Source organism: Callorhinchus milii, unplaced genomic scaffold (assembly GCF_018977255.1).
Source record: "Callorhinchus milii isolate IMCB2004 unplaced genomic scaffold, IMCB_Cmil_1.0 Scaffold11, whole genome shotgun sequence".
In the NCBI taxonomy this organism is placed as follows: Eukaryota; Metazoa; Chordata; class Chondrichthyes; order Chimaeriformes; family Callorhinchidae; genus Callorhinchus; species Callorhinchus milii.
Genome location: NW_024704752.1, coordinates 7624068 through 7643386, shown reverse-complemented (window position 1 = coordinate 7643386; position 19319 = coordinate 7624068). Strand labels below are relative to the sequence as shown.

Below are 19319 nucleotides of genomic sequence, written 5' to 3'. Positions count from 1 at the left end.
CCTTCTCTGCGCACTGTGCCCCCTGTGCAGCTGCTGCGCACGCGCAGTCTGCCACCCTGGCCGCATGCCCTCGCGCACCTGCGCAGTTGCGGCCCTGGCGCGCGGGGAGGGGGGGGTGTGGCCCGGTTCGCGCCTGCGCGGTGGGAGCCAGTTGGGCCGAGCGCGCAGGGCTGCCGGGAGCGTCGGCGCGCGGTCTCCGGTCCGGTTCGGTCTCTCCGCTGTAGGGCTCTCCGGGCTGACATGCCCCCCGCGCGGCCAGGAGGCGCCCAGCTCCCAGGTCGGAGCTTGTGAGGCCCCGGGAAGCTTCCCCGACAGCCAGCGAGCCTACACCGACTCGAGGCCTATTCTTGGATCCAATCCCCGGCTTCTCCTACTTGCTGCGGTCCGCCACAGGCCTCCCGCGGCGGGTAACTTAACTACCTGTCGTTGTGTGTGTGTGTGTGTGGGGGGGGGCGGGTGGTTGTGGAGGGTTCATGTCCCAGTCACTGCAGCAGCAATGTCAATGATTGCATGACATGGCTTTAATCCCCACACACTCTGTTGAGATGGCAAACCAACCTGAAGGCTGACCAGCTCCACCACCAGCTGCAAGTCCACTGCCCAGGCCTGGGTAGGGCAGGAGCTTTTCACCTCTGGGATAAAAGGGAAGTGTCGATGCAGGAAGCTGCCAATAATAATAATAATAATAATCCTTGCATTTGATACAGTGCCTTATCATGACGTTGAGACGCCTTAAAGCGCTTCACAGGATATACTGTAAAGCGATTGACTGGTTTTGTAGGTGAAATGAATGTAAACAGATGGTTAATGACTGAGGAAGGTGTTCAGGCTCAAAAAACATTTGTTGCGTATCTACAAAATCTTCCGCTTTCACCTCTTGGGACCTGAGTTTGACTGCAGTCCAAAATGTCTCCTGTGTCTGACACTTCAAGGGTAATGTAGGCAAAGAGTTTAGTGCAGTTGTAATTCCTGTACTTGGTGGATGTAGATTCACAGTCATACAAACATGCCCTCAAAGAATTTTAGCAGCGAGGAGAAGGTTCAGAAAAGCACTAACCTTAGTAATAAAATTGAGATGTTAAAGAAGTTGGAGATGAGCTGTGGAAATCATGAATAAATAGAAATTTAAAACAATAACAACTTACTTTCACATTGGGAGGATGTCCCAAAACGCTGAAATTCAGACAAAGGTCCTGATTCTGTAGCTGGTGATTCTATTCCATGCTGTTTGCTGCCCATGTTTCATTGCTGGCAGTCATATCCTTTCTCTTCATGCACGTACATTTATAAATTTCTCCATTACCTGATGTTGATTTATAACTTAATGGTTGTTTTACTGCTTCAGATTGGATATAGAAAATCGGGATTTGTTTTACTTTGTGTAAAGTGTTCCAAAGCTTAAATGAATTACTGAAATAGAAGATTGAATTTTTTTTAATGAGTGTTAGATCATGTGCTAGAATCACATGTCCATCATGTGCTCTTCACCGAACCATCCTCTGTTGGGCACGTTTGCAGTAAAACGGAAATTCCTTGCATTAACTTCAGCACTTATGTATACAGATTGTGAGGAGCAGGGAGTGACAATGGGTGACTGCCCATGGGAAGGTGACTTGGGGTGAAACATTCTTGCAGTATTCCTCAACTGTATTCTATGGTACTGTGCTCAGTAGAAGATATTTTTCTTGTGATTCAGTTGCAAATTCTAGAATTTAACTAATCTGTAAAATCCTTTAGTGTTGAACCTGCACTGTTCTGATGAATACAGTTTTCTTTCAGTGCCATGAACACCGCAGCTTTTCCCTCCCCCACTGCCGAATTGGCAGAAATAAACCGAATCCATTATGAAATGAACTATACAGAAGACATCAGCCATAGAATGAGAGTTCCTGAGAAACTGCAGGTTGCAGCAGGGCAGAGTGTGAAGGATGTGCTGGCGGACTTTCAGAACACTACGGTTGCAATGCAAGTGCCGGAGAGAATTTTCATAGCAGGTAAGAAGTTCCTGTTGTGAGCAAACCTTGAACGTCAAACCAAATCACCTGGCGCTGACTTAAATAACATTAATTTACTTCAAAGGGGTAAATATTGCAAATGGTTTGATGCTTTGTGTGATTTTCTTTTTACCCAAGAAATACATTTTATATTTTGCAACAAGTGTCCTAGGATTTATGAGTAGTATTAATCCTTGCACTTGGTATAGCGCCTTATCATGTCTTCAAGATGTCTCAATGCGCTTCACAGAATATATTGTAAAAAATTAACTGTGTATTTTGTGGGTGAAAGGTGGCAGCCAATTGCACACAGCAGTGTCCCACAAACAGGTGTGGATTGAGTGACAATTATTATTTTAAAAATTGAAAGGATTATTAAACCCAGAAAAGTAAACCGCCAATTGACCAACAACCGCGTTCCTAATTACTGCTAGGTGAACAGAGGCATGTGGAATCAGGAAACTTCGCCATTGTTTTGTCCTGCTTTGGAATTCCATATCCTCTTGCTTGCGAGGCAAGTCCTCTTAACTACTAAGCTACAGGACTTTTATGTGGCAAATGCTCTTTTCAGTTGTTCATTGTTGTTTTGACATATTTGTAGTTGCAATTTAGGTATAATTTAAACTGAGTAATGTTTTTGGTTTTTTGGTCATTCTTCTAGGTGACGGCGATAATTCCAGACCAAAAGATCTTGATCTTGTGGCATCGCAGTCTTCTGCCCTGGGAGAGCCTTTGGCGTTGAAAACGCCGCCCCGCATACTCACTCTGAACGACCGACCTTTAGATTTCTTGGATCTGGAACGATCAGTTCCTCAGACGCCACAGAACGAGGAGGCAAGTGGTTACTATGACTGACTTGCGGGTAAAGCTGAGTTTCAGCAATTAGCATTATTCTGCCTGAACCTGATAATGTCTGAAACTCAGGATGATTTCTCAATCACACTTGTGCAGCCTTGTATCTTGGCTGCCTGTCATATAGGAACTATCAGATACAGCACATGGCTATTTAATTGTTGAGCTCAGTGCCTGTGTATGGTTCCTGTGCAAACAAATTTTTAATTTAATTTGAATTTAATACAATTTTTTAATTTAATTTGAATTCTTTTAGATTTTTTTCACGCAAATGGTAGTGGAAATCTGAAACTCCCCCAAAAGGCTGTGGTTGTTGGATCCATTCAAATTTTCAAGACTGAAATGGATAGATTTTTGTTAGGTAGGGTAATCAGGGATATGGGGCAAAAGTGGGTAATTGCATTCGAGGTAGATCAGCCATCACCTAATAGAATGGCGGAACAGGCTTGAGGGGCTGAATGGCCTGTTCCTAAGCTGAACATTTTACTCTCCAGCTGTTTTTCACTCGGTTTTGGAAATTGCACCAGGCTGTTTTGCAGATATCTCAAATCAAGACTACCTTGAAATTTGAAACGGAAGTATCCATTGGTGCATAACATCCCATTTAAGAATATTGCAAATTAGCTCCCCAGTGGCTGGCCTAGATAGTTGACCAGATGGCTCCAGTGTTGGAAATCTGTCCTGGGAGGAAAGGGTTGCATTAGACACATCCACCTGCTAACTGAACACCTTCTCTTCAGGTACGCTCTCAGGGTCGTATTCGAAGGGAGCGCTCGATGAGTGAAAATACTCTCCGTCAGAATGGGCAGCTCGGCAGAATGGAGTTGATGTGAGTAGGCATCCATCCAAAACTTCAGTAAAACCTGTTTTTTTTTGCTTTTATTTTTCCATTTCCTGTTGTTTCTTTGTCACTCGGCACAGTCTTGAGCTGGTGAGTTGCGTATTAGCCTGACGAGTTGTTTTGTGTCCATGTTTGTTCCTTTGTCATTTAGCCAGTTTCCGTACCCTGATTTTCAGAATTAGAAACTTATTGGATATTTGAAACTTGTGACTTGCTTTTTCATTCATGAATTATTTTTCTTAAGAAGTTGGAATACTAGTCTTTTGACATCTCCGGTCTCGAAGTTGTTTGTCTCATGTTGTGTTCAGTTTTATATTAGTGAATACACTTCAGCCAGTTTCTATGTTCCTTATACCACTGCACTTTCCAAGGGCTGCTGCTTTTTATCCTCTGATTCCACTGTGAGGAATCTAGAACTTCTCACAGCACATCCTCCAGGAAGAGCTCCGCAGTGAACAGCCTCACAGTCCAAACATGTATGGGAACCTGCTGGTTTAATCGCGGTATTAAAAAGAAAAACTGCTTATGCTGGGAAATCTGAAACAAACATTGTTCTCTGGCAGTGCCTTTCCAATTTAACATTGCAGTCAGAACCTTTCAGATAAAGGATTATGTCCTCAAACCTTTATTCTATCTTTCTCATTTAGATGGTGCTTGACCCTCCCTAGGTGTCCATCATTTCTGTTGAATTGCAGTGCTTCAAAACGCAGTACTGTTTTTCTTAATGTAATTATAAACTAGATTGAGGGCAGTTAAACTCGAGTTGTGTGGCAGTTGGCTAACAAAATGCCTTGACAAGTTGCTTCATTGATAACTAATCCCTGTACCATCTGAATTTGACTTTGACTGCCACAAGTGATCCACTGACCCTTATGAGAGAATATTCCTGTTGCATGTTGCATGTGATCTTGTCTGCTGTAAAAAACACATTGAGAACATAAAAAGACTAGATTCTTTCACTTTTGTCATCTATTTGTTTGACGCTCCCGTGACGGGTTTGAACAACCCGAATAGCTGAGTAGGTTGAGTACTGAACTTGGAACCAGAGAGTTCTCGTTTTGATTCCCAATTTGTTAAGTCAGCCTTTTGATATTGACTAAAAGTACCAGGTTTCGGAAGGCACCCTTGGGGGGATGGGCGTGCGGGGTGGGGTAGATGGAAGAGATTTGATCAGATATTTCTGGAATTGAGGTGATGTGCCTCTTGAAAGCTGCTTTTGCATTGTTGATGATTGTACTTTTCCAGCAATCCCATTTACAGTGCTATGCGGTATTTTTTCTTGTTACAGCGTAGTCAGGTAGTTTAGTTTTAGCTAATTTATGCAGAGAGTGGTGAATATGTGGAAATTTTTTGTGGAGCATTATATAACAGCGATGAATAGTTTCAAGGGGAAATTAGATAGAACAATGGAGGTGAAGATTTGAGTCATTTATATGAGAGAGAGAGAGAGAGAAACTGCAGCTTTTGAAACTCTCCCACCCGTCATTTTGTTAATCAGTATCTCTTGCCCTACTTACAGTATGAGGTAAAGGTCAGATGATTTGCACTGGGTGTGCAAGCTGGAAGGAGGAGGCTTCAGTTCCATTAAACAAAAATATATTACTTAAAGGATTTTTTAAATAAAAAGATTAACCATAGATTCTTCCATGGAGCAAAGATTGTGGGAAAGCTGATGGTTTGGTTGATGTGGCCCAGCACATCAGCTCTTCGTCAGTGTTTTGGTGAAAGGAACCCTGCGAATAATAACATTTTAAAATGATTCATTCTTTAGAGGCATAGCCCATTAGTACTATTCACCTCTAGATTTGCTGTCTCTTAAGCCAAACTGCCTTGAGTTTGGAAGTAGCTATGGTGCCAGTACTGTACTTTGTCACTTAAAGATGTAAAGCTCTATTGTCCACATTTGTGTATTTTTGTCTGAATCTGATTGCCCTTTTTTCTCTTGCTCTGTTGTGTACGTGTGTACAGTGTGTCACCAATCCCCCAACCTCTGCCTCCACCTCCGCCGCGTCTCTATCCTCCGCTCACCTCTTCTGAAGACGGATCAAACCTATACTCTCCTCATGGCATTTTGTCAGTTATCCAGTCCACGACCCGTAGGGCCTACCAGCAAGTCTTGGACATACTAGATGAAAACCGCAGAAGGTGATTGGCTGTTTAAGACTCCAGTTGCAATTGTGGTGTGCTTTTGTACAGGTAGAGGGCTCTATTTGCTTGCCATTGGATTGACTTTTTGATGGTGTGTATACTGAGCCATTGGTGACTTGGGCTTTTTGCCGTATTTTAACAACACGCAAATCGTTAATAGGATGAGTCCAAAATTCACTTTTAAAGTGTTTTCCTTATTTCAAATGCCAGTAGCAAGCAGGAATATGCAAAGGTCTGCTTTGTAGTATTGTCACAAAGTTTATTTAGTGTATTGATACCGTTAGAAAATATTCATATGTAATCCCATATACTGCAATAGTCCATGACTCTTACATCATTGCTTCGAACTGCATCCACTATTCAGCACCACAGCTGTATATAAACTCAAAGTACTTTCAAGCCTTGAGTTTGAAAAGGCAAATAGTGTAATTGTGCCACTGAGTGTTATTTCAAAATGGACATGATGTGAATACAGTATTGCCCATGTCTTCCATTAAATTAAATTGGGGGAGAAGAGATGGAAAACGCATCTATAGGACAAGAGCACAAAGCTATTTAACAGCTCCCATTATGTCTTAAACAAACAAAACAGATTGCATTTATATAGCGCCTTTCACACTGGGAGGATATCCCAAGGCGTTTTATTGGAATACTAGTGATACTGGTTTGTCTGCTTGCTGTCAACAGGGAGAGACAGAATTTAGGCAAATGTTACATAGGAGGTAAGAGAGAGAGAGGAAGGTAGGGGAAAACGCTGATCTACCTTATGCATAGTAGTAAGATCAGCATGTTACACTGCAGTCGCATCTGATGTGCTCAGTTCATTCTGTATTTGCTTGTGACATAGTGTTGAGCTCCACAAATTACAGCAGAAGATGTTCACAAAATTTAGCCCTCGGTTGCTTCAAGTTTTGTTCTGATGGTACTGCCCAGCAGCTGCACTGTCCTTTCTGCCTGCACTGCTCTGTCTGTTTCTTCAAAAATGGGACAGGGAAAAGAACAATAAACAGGATAGCATCGCTTTTCAAACATGTCAAAGCTGACAGAGCTACGCTGTGAAGTGTTAACAGTGCACACATAGGCTGCTTCTCTTAGGTGCTGACTTGGCTGTGCTTTCTGCGATCCTCTTGCCTCTGTAGAATAAGGGCACAAAGCTAATTTAACGGCTCCCATTATGTTTTAAACAAACAAAACAAATTTATATCGTGCCTTTTCATGTCAGGAAGTTGTCCCAATACGCTGAAGTCCCAAGGCATTTAACCGGTACTCTTGTGAGTGATCCTGGTTTGTCTGCTCACTCCTGCTTTAATACACTCCAGCAGCTGTTGGCACCGTTTTGAACAGACCTTCAAGATCAGTTTTGTCTCTTTTTGGCCACTGTTCAAATGGTGGCTTGGCAGCCAGTTTGCATGCAGCAAGGCCCCACAGCCAGTGAATAACAAGAATAATCTTTGCAAACGCCTGATTTATCTGGGGAATTGTTGACTCGGACACTGGGAGGAAATTCTCTATTTGAATAGTACCATTTAACGACAATGATCACCCTCACACGCAGCTCGGACATAGGTTTAACATCCCATTCCAAAAGATGACAGATCCACCAATGCAGCGCTCCTCCATCAGTGCAGTGCACTCTGTGTGAGACTTGAACCTACAACCTGACTATTGCTACCAGCTGAGCCAGGCTGATACTGTGATCAAATGTTTCTTTTCTGAACTCCCCCATGCAATGTTATTTTCAGCCTTGGTATGTGGATAATTAACATTGCTCAGCAATATGAAAGGTGACCTTCACTGTTGTATCGTAAACATGATTCATCAAATTCCATTCAGTTTACAAACGATAATATCACTCAACAATCAATACTGGTATTCATCAGTATTGATTCCCTGATGAACTTCGTTCTCCACTATCCAGCCTCTGACCAAACTTCGCACCCATCATAGCCAAAACCCTTATTCGAACATTCGTCATCTCCTCCCTCGATTATTCCAACGCCCACAAATATACAGTCAATTCACTTTACAGTGTGTTCTGTGAAGCGCTTTGGGACGTCCTCCTGACCTGAAAAGCGCTATATCAAATGCAAGGATTATTATTATTATTATTGTAGAATGAATCAATTTTTAAGATCCTCACACTTGTCTATAAATCACTTCATGCCCTGGCATCCCCTACCTCTCCAACCTGCTTCCACCACACTCCACTACCCACCCCCTTTGTTCAACCGTCTTTGGCCTCCTGCAGTTCCTCGTCCCCTCTGCTCCATGATTGGTGGCTGTACTTTTAGCCACTACCCCCAAAATTATGGAACTCTGCCTCAGTCTCTCTGCCTTGCCCTGAAGACCTTCCTCTTCGACTGTGGTTAGAGTCACCTNCCCCCGCTCGGCATCAAGCTCCGCCACTGTTAAGCACTACCCAACTGTAAAGGGTGCCATACAAATAGAAGTTGTTTCAGGGCAGCATGGCCACAGTTCATTTCAACAATAGATTCTTCACATGGTGAATTCTGGATCTCTCAGAATGCTGCAGGGAGATACTAAGCAGAGAGTGAGGGGTAAATCGAGGAGATTAGTCCTTCACAAGGTGCTTTGAATCTGTTCCTTGATCTGATTGGCAGGATGTGCCTTTTTGCCGAGAAAGGGATATACTAAATAAGACAAAGTATCTTGGTTTCATCTCTGTACAAAATACAGAATGTAGGAGATCAGCGGTACTGAATGTGTAAAATTCGAGAACCGCACAAAAACAAGTGCATCCAATCTTAGATTTAGAAATAAAAACTTCTATTTAAAAATAAGTTTGAAGGCTTACTCCTTTCCGATTTATACATTTGATATACTGGCATCGAGACTGAGATATTTGCAGTTCCCTCCCCTCCAGTTATTTAGTAAACACAAATCTGTCTAGATTGAGAGGGTATCCAATAACAATATCTTACATACAGCACCTTTAACATAAAAAAATTCTGAAAGGTGTCTCCAAGGAGATGTTCTAATGCTTAAGGTAAATTTTGGACTCATCTGATGTGTATGCTTTGTAATGCTTAACCTTACCCTTGCTGGAGTTTCATTGGGATTGCTTGCTTTTTAATTCTGCATGAGAGCAGGGATTGCTCTGATAACACCCTCTAAGACCTGCTGTGATTCTGTACTTTTTAAGAAATTTTACTGTTTCATATTCTAACTCAGGATTGCACTGATAGCACTGCAGGTAGCATGTGTACTGCTGTTCATTGGCCTGCACTGGAGCAAAGGAAGCTACCAGGCAACTCTGATGGAACTAGCGACAGAGCTCTTTCAGATGGGAGCATTATGATGTGTCACAATTTCTCATTAGTATAATAGTGTCACATTGCAATATTTCAATTAAATAGTTCTATCCCAAATCAGGGGATAATGCACATTCCCCACACTCATTTTGCTTCCCCCTTCTTTTCCTGGAATGAGTAGATACAACCAGTGTCTTGTCCTAAATGCTCACAGTTGTGAGTTATGCTCTGTTTGTACTATCAGACGCAGCTTGTTTTATTGTGGCTTAGAGTAATAATAACAGTTGCAATATTAAATGTACCATAGGTCAAAATGTCTCAAAGCACTTCATAGAATGACTTACTTTGAAGTGTAGTGATGCATGTCGGCAATTGAGGCAGCTGATTTGCACCAGCAATCAAGTGAATGACCGAGTAATCCATTATTGTTAATGAATTTGTATCAGAGAAGAGTATTGACTAGCACACATGAAAAATTCTAATCTGTCACCACCATATTGGCTGGTGTTAATACAAAGGACAGAGACAGACACCTAGGAGGTTTGCTCTGTACGGAGGCAAATTTAGTATAGCTATGCACTATGCTAAGTGTGTCATGTGGAACTTCATCCCCAGAGCAGATAAAAAAGCAGAACAAAGTCCCATCTATTGGAATGAGTTTCAGGCAGGGCAAGTGGTGGGTGACTGATTGACTGCTTCACACTGTTTGTTAGGTTATTATAATTCTGGGTTTGCCTCCTCAATAGTCTGCACCCACAGTGAAGCTGCAGCACGTCACTTTACCAGCAGCAAAAATGTCGTTTTCACATCTTCAAGTTGTCATTGTAAGTTTGTTGTGCATGGTGGAACCCTTTGACTCTCAAAGGCAACGTTGCAACATCACTTCATGGCAGTTTGTGCGACATTACTGTGCAAATTGGCTATAACATTCACCTACCAACTACACAGTCACAGTACTCTACATAAATCCTATGCAGCGGTTTGAGATGTTTTGATACCATGATAAGGCACAATATAAAATTCATCGAATAATATTAGTATTACATTGGGTCTCCACCTGTACAGCAATATGTGTGATAAACAAGGCTCAGTAACATGTATAGTAAAGGGCATGAGAGCTGAGTTGTGTGAACCTTATTATGTCTAAGTTACAAAGCAGCATTTCTATTGTGGTGTACCCAGTGTTGTTCCAGCTGCCTGTGTGTCCATTTGAAATCTGTGCTTATTCCTCTTTGCTTTACTTTTCTGTGTTCCCAACCCATGTCATCCTGTCATTCTCCTGAAAACCTAGACCAGTACTGCGCGGAGGCTCAGCTGGTGCCACTTCTAACCCTCTGATTGATAGCTGCAGGTAAATATGAGCATGTGTGGTTGGTTTTGTAGGATTACGGTGTTTATCCCAGCACCTTTTTTTTGTGTCTCGGAGGCTTTGTCTCTCTCCACCTCCCTTTTGCTGTTTGCTCCCTCATCTTGATCCTATTTTTCCTCTTCTTCTGGAGTATGATGTCTTAGATTCAGATTACCTTCACCCTATCCCTCCTGGCAACAAGCATTCATATGAGGTTTGATGCCAAGTGCCTGGGGCAATCTGTCTCAGCCGACCCCAATGTCCAAAGTGCACCTCCAGGTGGATGTTTCACATTCGGTTTCTGGATGTAATATAGAACTCAATCTTCGGTGTGGGTGGTGGGGAGAGAAGAAGCAGCAGCAGTTGAACAAGAACTGTGACATTTCAGAGTGAACCAATGTGGCTTCACACTGCCACTAAAACAAAAGTTTTACCCAAAACGGTTTGGTGAAAAGGTGATGTGGCAGTTCAAATGGCTTACATCAGTGAGCTCTCTGACAGGAGCAATGAAAAATGGCTAATGAAAGATTCTCGGTAATTGGAGAGAAAGAGTTTGGCTTCAGGTTTTATTTGTGCACGGTGATTGAAATTGTGTGAATTAAATAAATCGCTTGTTGGCTTGTGTTTAGAATGTGTTCTCAAATATTACCTTATCTCCAGGTATACCCCGTCCAACTGCGACTTTGCAATGGAAGGAACAGCAGACGATCTGGCTGTCGTAGATGCTGCTTCCTTACGAAGACAGGTACTGTATTTTGTGGGGTCCTGTAACTCAGTGGTTAGAGCACTCGCTTTGCAAGTGAGAGACCTGAGTTCAATTCCAGGCAGGGCGAAACCTTGGGCAAGTTTTCTTACTCCACACGCCTAATAATAATCCCTCCAAAACCAAAAACAATAATAAATTGGTCATTTTTAATCCATGACTGTTTGTGGGACATTGTTGTGCGCAATTGGCTGCTGCGTTCGCCCACAAATATACAGTCAATTCACTTTACAGTGTGTTCTGTGAAGAGCTTTGGGACATCCTCCTGACGTGAAAAGCGCTATATCAAATGCAAGGATTATTATTATTATTATTATTACTGTATTCATTTAAATGTCTGTAGCCATATTGGATGCAATGGATTGAGTTACACAGAGTATTCTGGGCTGACTGCAAGGAAATGAAGGGGTAAAATTGTGACACATCCCATCTCCCAAAAAGAAGATTGTGTCTGAGAAAATTATGCTTGACCTCCCGCAGCAATTTGTAAGAGAATCAACAAAGACGTTTATTAATAATAATAATAATACTTGCATTTGATATATCACATATTTGCAACATCTCAAAGCTTCACAGAATATACTATAAAGGGAATTGACTGTATATTTTGTGGGCGAAACACGGCAGCCAATTGAGCACAACAGTTAATGTATGGAATGTATTTAATTTAATGTATGGAATTCCCTTTTTAAATGCGAGCTGCTTTCTGTTCCATCTCCAGATAATTAAACTGAACCGAAGACTCCAGCTTCTAGAGGAAGAGAACCGAGAACGTACCCGACGGGAAATCATCATGTACTCAATCACCGTGGGGTTCTGGCTGATCAATAGCTGGCTTTGGTTCCGGCGCTGAGTGGGCCTTCCACAGACCAGATCACATGCTAACCCAGTGAAAGTTCTTTGAAAACCAGCTAGTGATTTGAAGGACCTGCAGAGATTTCCTCGTTTCCCCCTTCCTGTGTACAGCACAGACTCCTGAGGTTCGAGCACTGAACACTCGCTCCGTGTAAAGCAGGAAAATGAATCACGGGGACAACGGGACTATATTGTTGCTTCACTTTTGAGATATTTATCATGTCACTTCATCGTATACAATTTAATTATGTCGCACTTTGCATGTCTGTGGTTTAAGGGACGTGGAGCTCTCAGGGCTGCATGTTGCACACATTGTTAAACGATCCTGTGCGCTTGCGACTGTATGACAACAAGCAGGAAGAGCGCGCCTGAACAGAATAAAGAATACGACGATTGTTTGCATTGTGCAACTTGCTGATTTGGAACGCTTACGAACAAGGATTTCAGGGAGGAATTGTGGTGAAGTGATATGTGGAAACATTTTGTGACTGTATTCTGTTGTCCTGTCCAGGTGAAGTTATAGCTATGTGCTCGGCTCCTACGTTTTCTGTTTTTGCACTGATTTTGAATGGAATGTGGTCCTAAAATTGCCGTATCCTTGGGTATTCATGTAAAAAAAAACTTTTATTTTGAAATTTTACCATTGAGTGGTTGGGCACCTGATCAAGTCTGATGTCTCTGAGCCATTCCTGAACGTTCAGGGTTTCCGTCAAGGCCTCCCCACCCCACCTTGTCCGGTTTCCCATCTTCCTTTTGCTCCACTGAAGATAATGAGTAGAGTGAGTGAGATATTGGGAGATGACGCCAAGTCCAAGATGTAACATTTAATGGTTCAGGAAGTACACAGAGGTGGCTGTCCCAAGCCATATGTTGCTTTGCTTGGTAAAATAACCTATCTTTTATATAAAAAAATGTATGTGGAGGATTTTGGGGGGATTGTATCTGAAGGGAAAAGCTCATCATTGGATCTTTTCCTGGAATATTCTGTTAATTTCTAGTTCAGACATTGCTCTTATCCCATTCAAGTTTTAGAGTGTAAAATTGTGTACCTTTTAGTTTACCTTTACAAGCAGACATTCAAAACTGAAATCTTCATCATAGCTCAAGACCCTCATTGCAGGAAGGGTTAACAATTTACTTTTGTGGAAAAGGTTGTACAACCATTTTTTTTGCGCTCTGCAGTTTTTTAAAATAAAAAAAGTGGGACTTTTTTTTCTATTGTACATTTTTGTGTAGACACGCTTCCGCAAGAGATAAGTTATCTGAGATAAAATAGTTTATGCAAATATAATCAACTGAATAAATTGTGGCAGTATAGAAAATGCAGTGGTTTGTGGCACTTTTTTTTCATTCTAATACAGGTAACAGGTCTTGATCTCGACGCGTGGAACTGTAGACATGTAGCGTGGAATGATGCACGGCGCCACCCAGATCCCATTGAAAATGGGGACGGGAAGAGAGAAGTGGAATGGGAATACATAGATGAGGGTGAGAGTGCAAAGACAGCTGACTGCCTAAATCCAGTGAAATCTCAAATTTGATGATTTTAAATGTCAAAGCAGCGTAACATGGCCCCATTATTGGTCGAGGTGGATTCCGAGGAGACTTCCTTGACCAAACTGGCTGATGGACTTCAATCAAGTGCACTGTTGTTCATCACACCGGTATGAATTGAGGTGCGGTGGATAACATCCCACAGAGGCAAAGCAAAGGACCGGAGAACGTTATGGCGTCAAAGGCTACCCGGCCCCACCGGGTTCAGGTGGTTAGAGAGCAGAGGGGCACATGTGCCTTTACACGTGCGTTTCACCGGGGACCAGTTTGGTCACAGCAGTGCATCGAGAGCCGCAGACGGCACCGTGCAGGAGTCCAACTTACTGCGCATGCTCAGCTTGGCCCCGCCCCCCCGGGGTCCTGGCCGGGAGTTCTCACTGCGCGTGCGCGCTCGGCCGCCGGACCCCATCCAACATGGCGGCGGCTGCGGCGTGGCTGCGAGGCGCCCTCAGGCCGCTCCCGCTCGCCCGCAGCGTCCTCCTCGGCCAGAGCCGCGGGAAGAAGCGGTGGATGAAGTCCTACGTGCTGCTGATGGCGAGGAAGAGGAAGCTGGAGGGGCCGCCGCCGCCCACACCGCGGTGAGTTTGGCGCCGAGGCCTCGGCTCCAGCGGCCGGGCCTGTGTGTGAGCCGCAGGTAACAGCGGGGGGTGGGGGGTGTGTGTGTGTGTGGGGGGGTTCCTCCTCCCTTGTCCCACCCGCGTTTTAAACCGGGCCCCTACTCTCTGACTTAGGCTCCGTGGGTTTGAGTTCCGAGATCTGCTTTTCCTGGTGGTTGTTGTTTTTTTTAAAAAGAAATAGTAATATTGATAAACAAACAAACCAACAAACAAATCAATCAGTCAATAATTTCTGTACCCGGTGTCTGCTGCCACGGAGGAAAATCGGATAAATTCCAAGTCAGGTTTAAAAGCATTCGGGGTGTCACAAAGTACACAGTTAATCCACTTCACTGTGTGCTCCGTGAAGCGCTCTGGGACTTGCAAACAACGTGGTAAAGGCGCTATGTCAACTGTAACGATTGTTATATTATTATTTCTTCCCCACCCCCAACCCCCCCCCAATTCTTGGCAAGTCGCCCACAACACAGCTCTGAAAGTGGACTGGTGCAAACTGTACTGCAAATGACAGGCAGACTTGAAGGTCAACGATTTTATGTGAATGTTGAGATGCTTTGTTGTGGATAAAAAGTCATCATTCCAGGGATGTATGTTCACTGCAGTTTTTTAAAAAAAAATAAAGTTACCAATCGAAGAAGAATATGGTCACTGTTCAACTCTAAAGAAGCTGAATTTAATGTTTTCTTGATTTCTGTTTAGGTCGCATATGCCAAATTGGGACTATCATGCTGAAGTACAGGCTTTTGGTCAGCGCCTCCAGGAAACATTCGGCCTTGACCTTCTCAAGAATGCGTTCATTAATCCCTGTTACATTACATCTGAAGAGGCCCGCCGACGGGAACTTGAAGTAGACAAAGAGACCGTGATGTTAAACCTCAAAGACAATAATGAACTGTTTGAGAAAGGGTCAACATTTACAGACACTTACCTGCGAGACTGTTTCAGTAAAGCCTTTCCAAACTTGCCCGCAGAGGGTGTTGGGGCAATTACCAGCTACCTCACCAAAGCAGATACCGTGTGTCACGTGGCTGGGCATTTAGCTCTAGAGGAGTTAATATTGAGTGCGGAGTTCCCAGTGCCACAAGAGGTTCTAAGCAGGACATTCTTTGCTGTCATTGGAGCTTTGCTTGAGAGCAGCGGATTGGAGAGAACCAACTTATTTATCCGGGTAAGAAATTTGTGAAGTTGAAGTGAAAAAGAGGGAAGGAGTCTCTGATGGCCAGCACTTTTAACCACTGATTAGCTGAGCCATACACATTGAGAGGTTCCATGTTTGAGTCACACCCTGTGATGATAATAATCCTTGTATTTTGTTTTTTTTTATATATCTTTGCTTTTTTTTGATATAGCGCCTTATCACGTCTTTAAGATGTTTCAAAGCGCTTCACAGAATATATTGTAAAGTGAATTGACTGTATATTTTGTGGTCAAAACGCGGCAGCCAATTGCACACAGCAGTGTCCCACAAACAGTTATAGATTGAGTAACCAAATTATTATTATTTTTGAAGGAATTATTACCAGTGGAAAAGCGATCTGCCAGTCGACCAACAACTGAGTTCCTAATTACTGCAATGCAATGAATTAACAGGTCAGCTGGATGGCACTTGCTCAACAGTTGACCTCAGCACCCATGTTAAAGAGGAGAAAATCAGTCTGGTTTCCTGCTCTTACTGGAAGGTGTGTGTGGAGACCCTGGATCATAACAGAGTCGACATGTGCTATGTTCAGAAGCCTGTGAATTTAACTAACAAAGCTCGTGCATGAATAATGGTCATTTTGACGAGGTACCAGAGGTATTTGATGCCTGAAACTGGTCATTTGCTTCATGGCTGTTTGTGGGACATGGTTGTGTGCAAATTGGCTGCTGTGTTTGTCTACACAGTCACTGCAATTCATCGTAACTTCTCCTGAAGCACTTTGAGTCGACGCAGTGATGTGGTTCGGCGCTATATCAAATGCAAGTATTATAAACAATAACCTCAATAAAAGAACATATTGGGGTAATTGTTAGTACTACTTACAGTAGAGGAGGACATTGAGAAAACAATAGTGTCCTCAGGGTTCTTGGACCTCCAATGCTCGCAAATGCTGTAGCTTTTGCCCTCACTTTACCTTTTAATGAACATATTTTACAAGCACTTTCTGTCTCATTGGTATCTTGCAGGACTTCTTAATTCCACAATTGATCGGCAAAGACCTATTTGAGTTGTGGCCAGTTATTAATCCTATGGGGCTGTTGGTGGAAGAACTGACCAAGAGGAAGGTGTCTCTTCCAGAACCCAGGCTAACCAGACAGTCTGGAGTCAGCACTGTGCTTCCTATCTACTTTGTTGGACTCTACAGGTACAAAATCCATTGTTAATATCAAACCATGGAAATTTAGGGCACAGAAGAAAGCCATTCAGCCCATCGTACCTGTGCCAGTTCCCTCAGAGCAATCCTTTCAGTCCCACTTACCTGCCCTTCTCCATATCCCTTCAGCTGACTTTTTAAGGTATCTGTCTTGGGACGTCCTCCTGACGTGAAAGGCGCTCTATAAATGGAATCTTGTTGTTGTTGTTGTTGTTGAAGGTCAATATGGATTTTGCCTCAGCTACCGCGCCACCCCCCCACACTCTGTGTGTGGAAAAAATATGTTGATGCCAGCTGCAGCCTACAGTTACGATAGGGCAAAGTTTCTTTCTGTATTGTAAACTTCACGATTCTAGAATTCAAAAATGATCAAAGTTAGTTTCTTTTAAAAAATCTATTGTTAAATTGTTTTATTGTCAGTAAAGTCAACTTTGACTTCACTGCTTTATGCAGGGTTTAAAACATCTTAAGAGCAACTCTTTGCTGTGGGACTTGCGGTATGCTTGTTCAGGATGCAACCCTGCAGCAGCATTCTATAGCAGGCATCCAGCAGGTTCTGCCAAGCCATTTGCCAGATGACTTGCATCATTCTTGCGACAGGCATGGTTCGTCAGCTGATCATTGACAATCAGGTTGAGGTGCTCTTGGAGGACTTTAAATGTTACCAAGAAAATCTGAGGGCTGGTTCAAGTTTGGCAGAGATAAATAGTATCTTGCTTCTAGCCATCTCTTTCAAGGTATAATAGTAGTCCTTTCACAAGTCTGATTAAGGTAACCGAGCCCTGTACCATCACGGTCCCATGGCACACTTGGATGCACATTAACAGGATATAGTTCAATCTAGAAGCTCTAATGCTGCAACATCTTTCTCTCGTTCCAGTGATAAACAGCTAATTGCGGAGGGTACCGGCGAAACAATACTGTCAGCAGAAGAAGAGGCGGCACGAGTGGCACTACGTAAAATTTACGGCTATACAGAAAACCGCCAACCCTGGGATTACCAGAGTCCCAAAATGGAACCTATCGCAGTAAAGGCTGTGAGCAGTTGATACCTGAAGTGGGCTTTGATGCCTGGTTTTAGTTGAGCAATATCTCTGTTAATCAAGACTCTTTGTGTAAATGTTGAATACTGTTATAGAGAGAGACAGAAATTTGTGTCTGTAATAGATGTTCACTTTGCTAGGCTTCTAGATTAAGGTATGTGGAGAGTGTAAACCTGGCCCTGGGGATCATTGTGCTGATAAATGGAATGTAGACACTTCTCACTTAATAATCAAGGCAATTTTTTGTTTCAAAAGTATTGTATTCCTTAAATAAAATGAAGGAATATCATTGTGTTTTGATATGAATTACATTTTCCAGTTTTTTTAAAGAAACAAATCACCCGACACATTCAAAATCACAGGAAGGTTTTGTCTAGCATATTCTTTTGGGTTACTGTTTTTACTTCATTTTTAATTGGTTTAGAGACATCACTGGTGCTAACATTGTACTACGTAATATGCCTCTAGCTCGGTGTCAAGCTCCACCACTTCTAAGTGCTCTGATATGCTACCCCATGTGAAGACTGCAAGTTGCTGAGTTGCTTACCTCCTGTCTTAACTCCTGACTGCAGGCTTTCTTGCATTATCTCATTTGCATTCCATCCTTATCATAAAATACTCAGCAATAACACAATCTTTGCAAATCTCACCTTAACTATAAAGTTCTCTGTTTAAAACACAATCTCTGCTCTATTCTATCACAAAACCTAGTTATAAATTAAACTTGAATTTCCTAACCAAATTATAAAACTCCCTCATTTACATTTAATCACATGGTTAGGGATTCTATAATTCGCTTTTTCGTCCCATCATTTGGGAGAGATGAAAACAATAAACCAAGTTGTCACTCCTGACCACTCTGTCTTTACTGGAAAGTCCACGTGTGGACATTGGATGAGGATAGAACCAGGTTTAGCTGCTGTACCACATGTTCTTGAACAATAACAAAAATAATAATCATCCTTGCATTAGGGCATAGTGCCTAATCCAGAAACATCTCAAACTGCTACACTGGTTAGTAGTGTCAAGTGTAGTGACTGTATTTGTAAGTGAACAGAGCAGTCAATGTATGCACAAAAGCCGTGTTGAACAAAAAGTCGTGAAAAGAGTCTGGTGGAGGTTTGTTGGCCAGAAAACCGGGAGAAGCTCCCTTCTCCTTTTGAATAGTGCCATGGGATTTTCAAAGTACCAGCAGAACAGTCAGACGGGGACCTCGGTTCAACGTCTCAACCGGAGCATGGCACCTCCCGACAATGCAGCAGCGCTCCCCCCCCCCCCCCCCCACCCCGCCAGCATCGTGTTGGCGTGTCAGCTTGGGGGGCAGGGGTTGGGGTGGTGGGGCGGTGTGCGCGTCCAGGATTAATTGTGAAGGTGGTGGAGGATGCCCAGGCTGAACCGGGGATATGTGTAGACTTGGGGGACAAAGCTCTGTCGGGATGGCTCTCAATGCTCAGCCGCGAGGGGCCCAGGCCAGGAGGGGTGGCCAGAAATCAACAGCAGGTTTGCGGCCCAAAGTCAACCAAACACCAGCCCCGAAAGCAGCCCAAATATTAATGGGTGGAGATGAGGGGGGGCAATGGAGGTCGAGTGCATCAGAAACTGTACGGACATGTCTCCGAAGGATGGGCTGGTGGGGTGGGGGCGTTTTGCAGGTTATCCATTAAAATAAAAAAACATG

At 43.2% G+C, this 19319-nt stretch overlaps 2 protein-coding genes across 5 annotated transcripts; both read left to right on the top strand.

Annotated features, from left to right (window-relative positions):
• Positions 1-156: 156 nt before the first annotated feature.
• On the top strand, positions 157-13395 carry mffa (mitochondrial fission factor a). Of its 4 annotated transcripts, none has more exons than XM_042339061.1 (8): positions 157-407; positions 1780-1994; positions 2656-2828; positions 3587-3675; positions 5656-5832; positions 10399-10458; positions 11116-11200; positions 11940-13395. In XM_042339061.1, exons 2-8 carry the CDS (start codon positions 1784-1786, stop codon positions 12069-12071), a joined length of 927 nt encoding a protein of 308 aa, XP_042194995.1. In that variant the 5' UTR covers positions 157-407; positions 1780-1783; the 3' UTR covers positions 12072-13395. The 4 variants fall into 4 exon arrangements, with proteins under 4 accessions (XP_042194995.1, XP_042194997.1, XP_042194998.1 ...); XM_042339062.1 differs by lacking the exon at positions 157-407 and adding an exon at positions 1533-1657; XM_042339063.1 differs by lacking the exon at positions 5656-5832.
• Positions 13396-14033: 638 nt separating this feature from the next.
• Positions 14034-17930, top strand: mrpl44 (mitochondrial ribosomal protein L44). The gene is made up of 4 exons (XM_042339182.1): positions 14034-14205; positions 14944-15412; positions 16411-16589; positions 17479-17930. The coding sequence occupies exons 1-4, from the start codon at positions 14042-14044 to the stop codon at positions 17645-17647; spliced, it is 981 nt and encodes a 326-aa protein (XP_042195116.1). The 5' UTR covers positions 14034-14041; the 3' UTR covers positions 17648-17930.
• Positions 17931-19319: the final 1389 nt, after the last annotated feature.

Bases quoted from the DNA above. Each gene is read 5' to 3' on its own strand.
- mrpl44 (XM_042339182.1), top strand. From the start codon at position 14,042: ATGGCGGCGGCTGCGGCGTGGCTGCGAGGCGCCCTCAGGCCGCTCCCG. The intron at 14,206-14,943 runs GTGAGTTTGGCG...ATTTCTGTTTAG, and splicing joins CCGCCGCCGCCCACACCGCG to GTCGCATATGCCAAATTGGG. The intron at 15,413-16,410 runs GTAAGAAATTTG...GGTATCTTGCAG, and splicing joins GAACCAACTTATTTATCCGG to GACTTCTTAATTCCACAATT.
- mffa (XM_042339061.1), top strand. From the start codon at position 1,784: ATGAACACCGCAGCTTTTCCCTCCCCCACTGCCGAATTGGCAGAAATA. The intron at 5,833-10,398 runs GTGATTGGCTGT...CTGAAAACCTAG, and splicing joins CTAGATGAAAACCGCAGAAG to ACCAGTACTGCGCGGAGGCT. The intron at 11,201-11,939 runs GTACTGTATTTT...TTCCATCTCCAG, and splicing joins CTGCTTCCTTACGAAGACAG to ATAATTAAACTGAACCGAAG.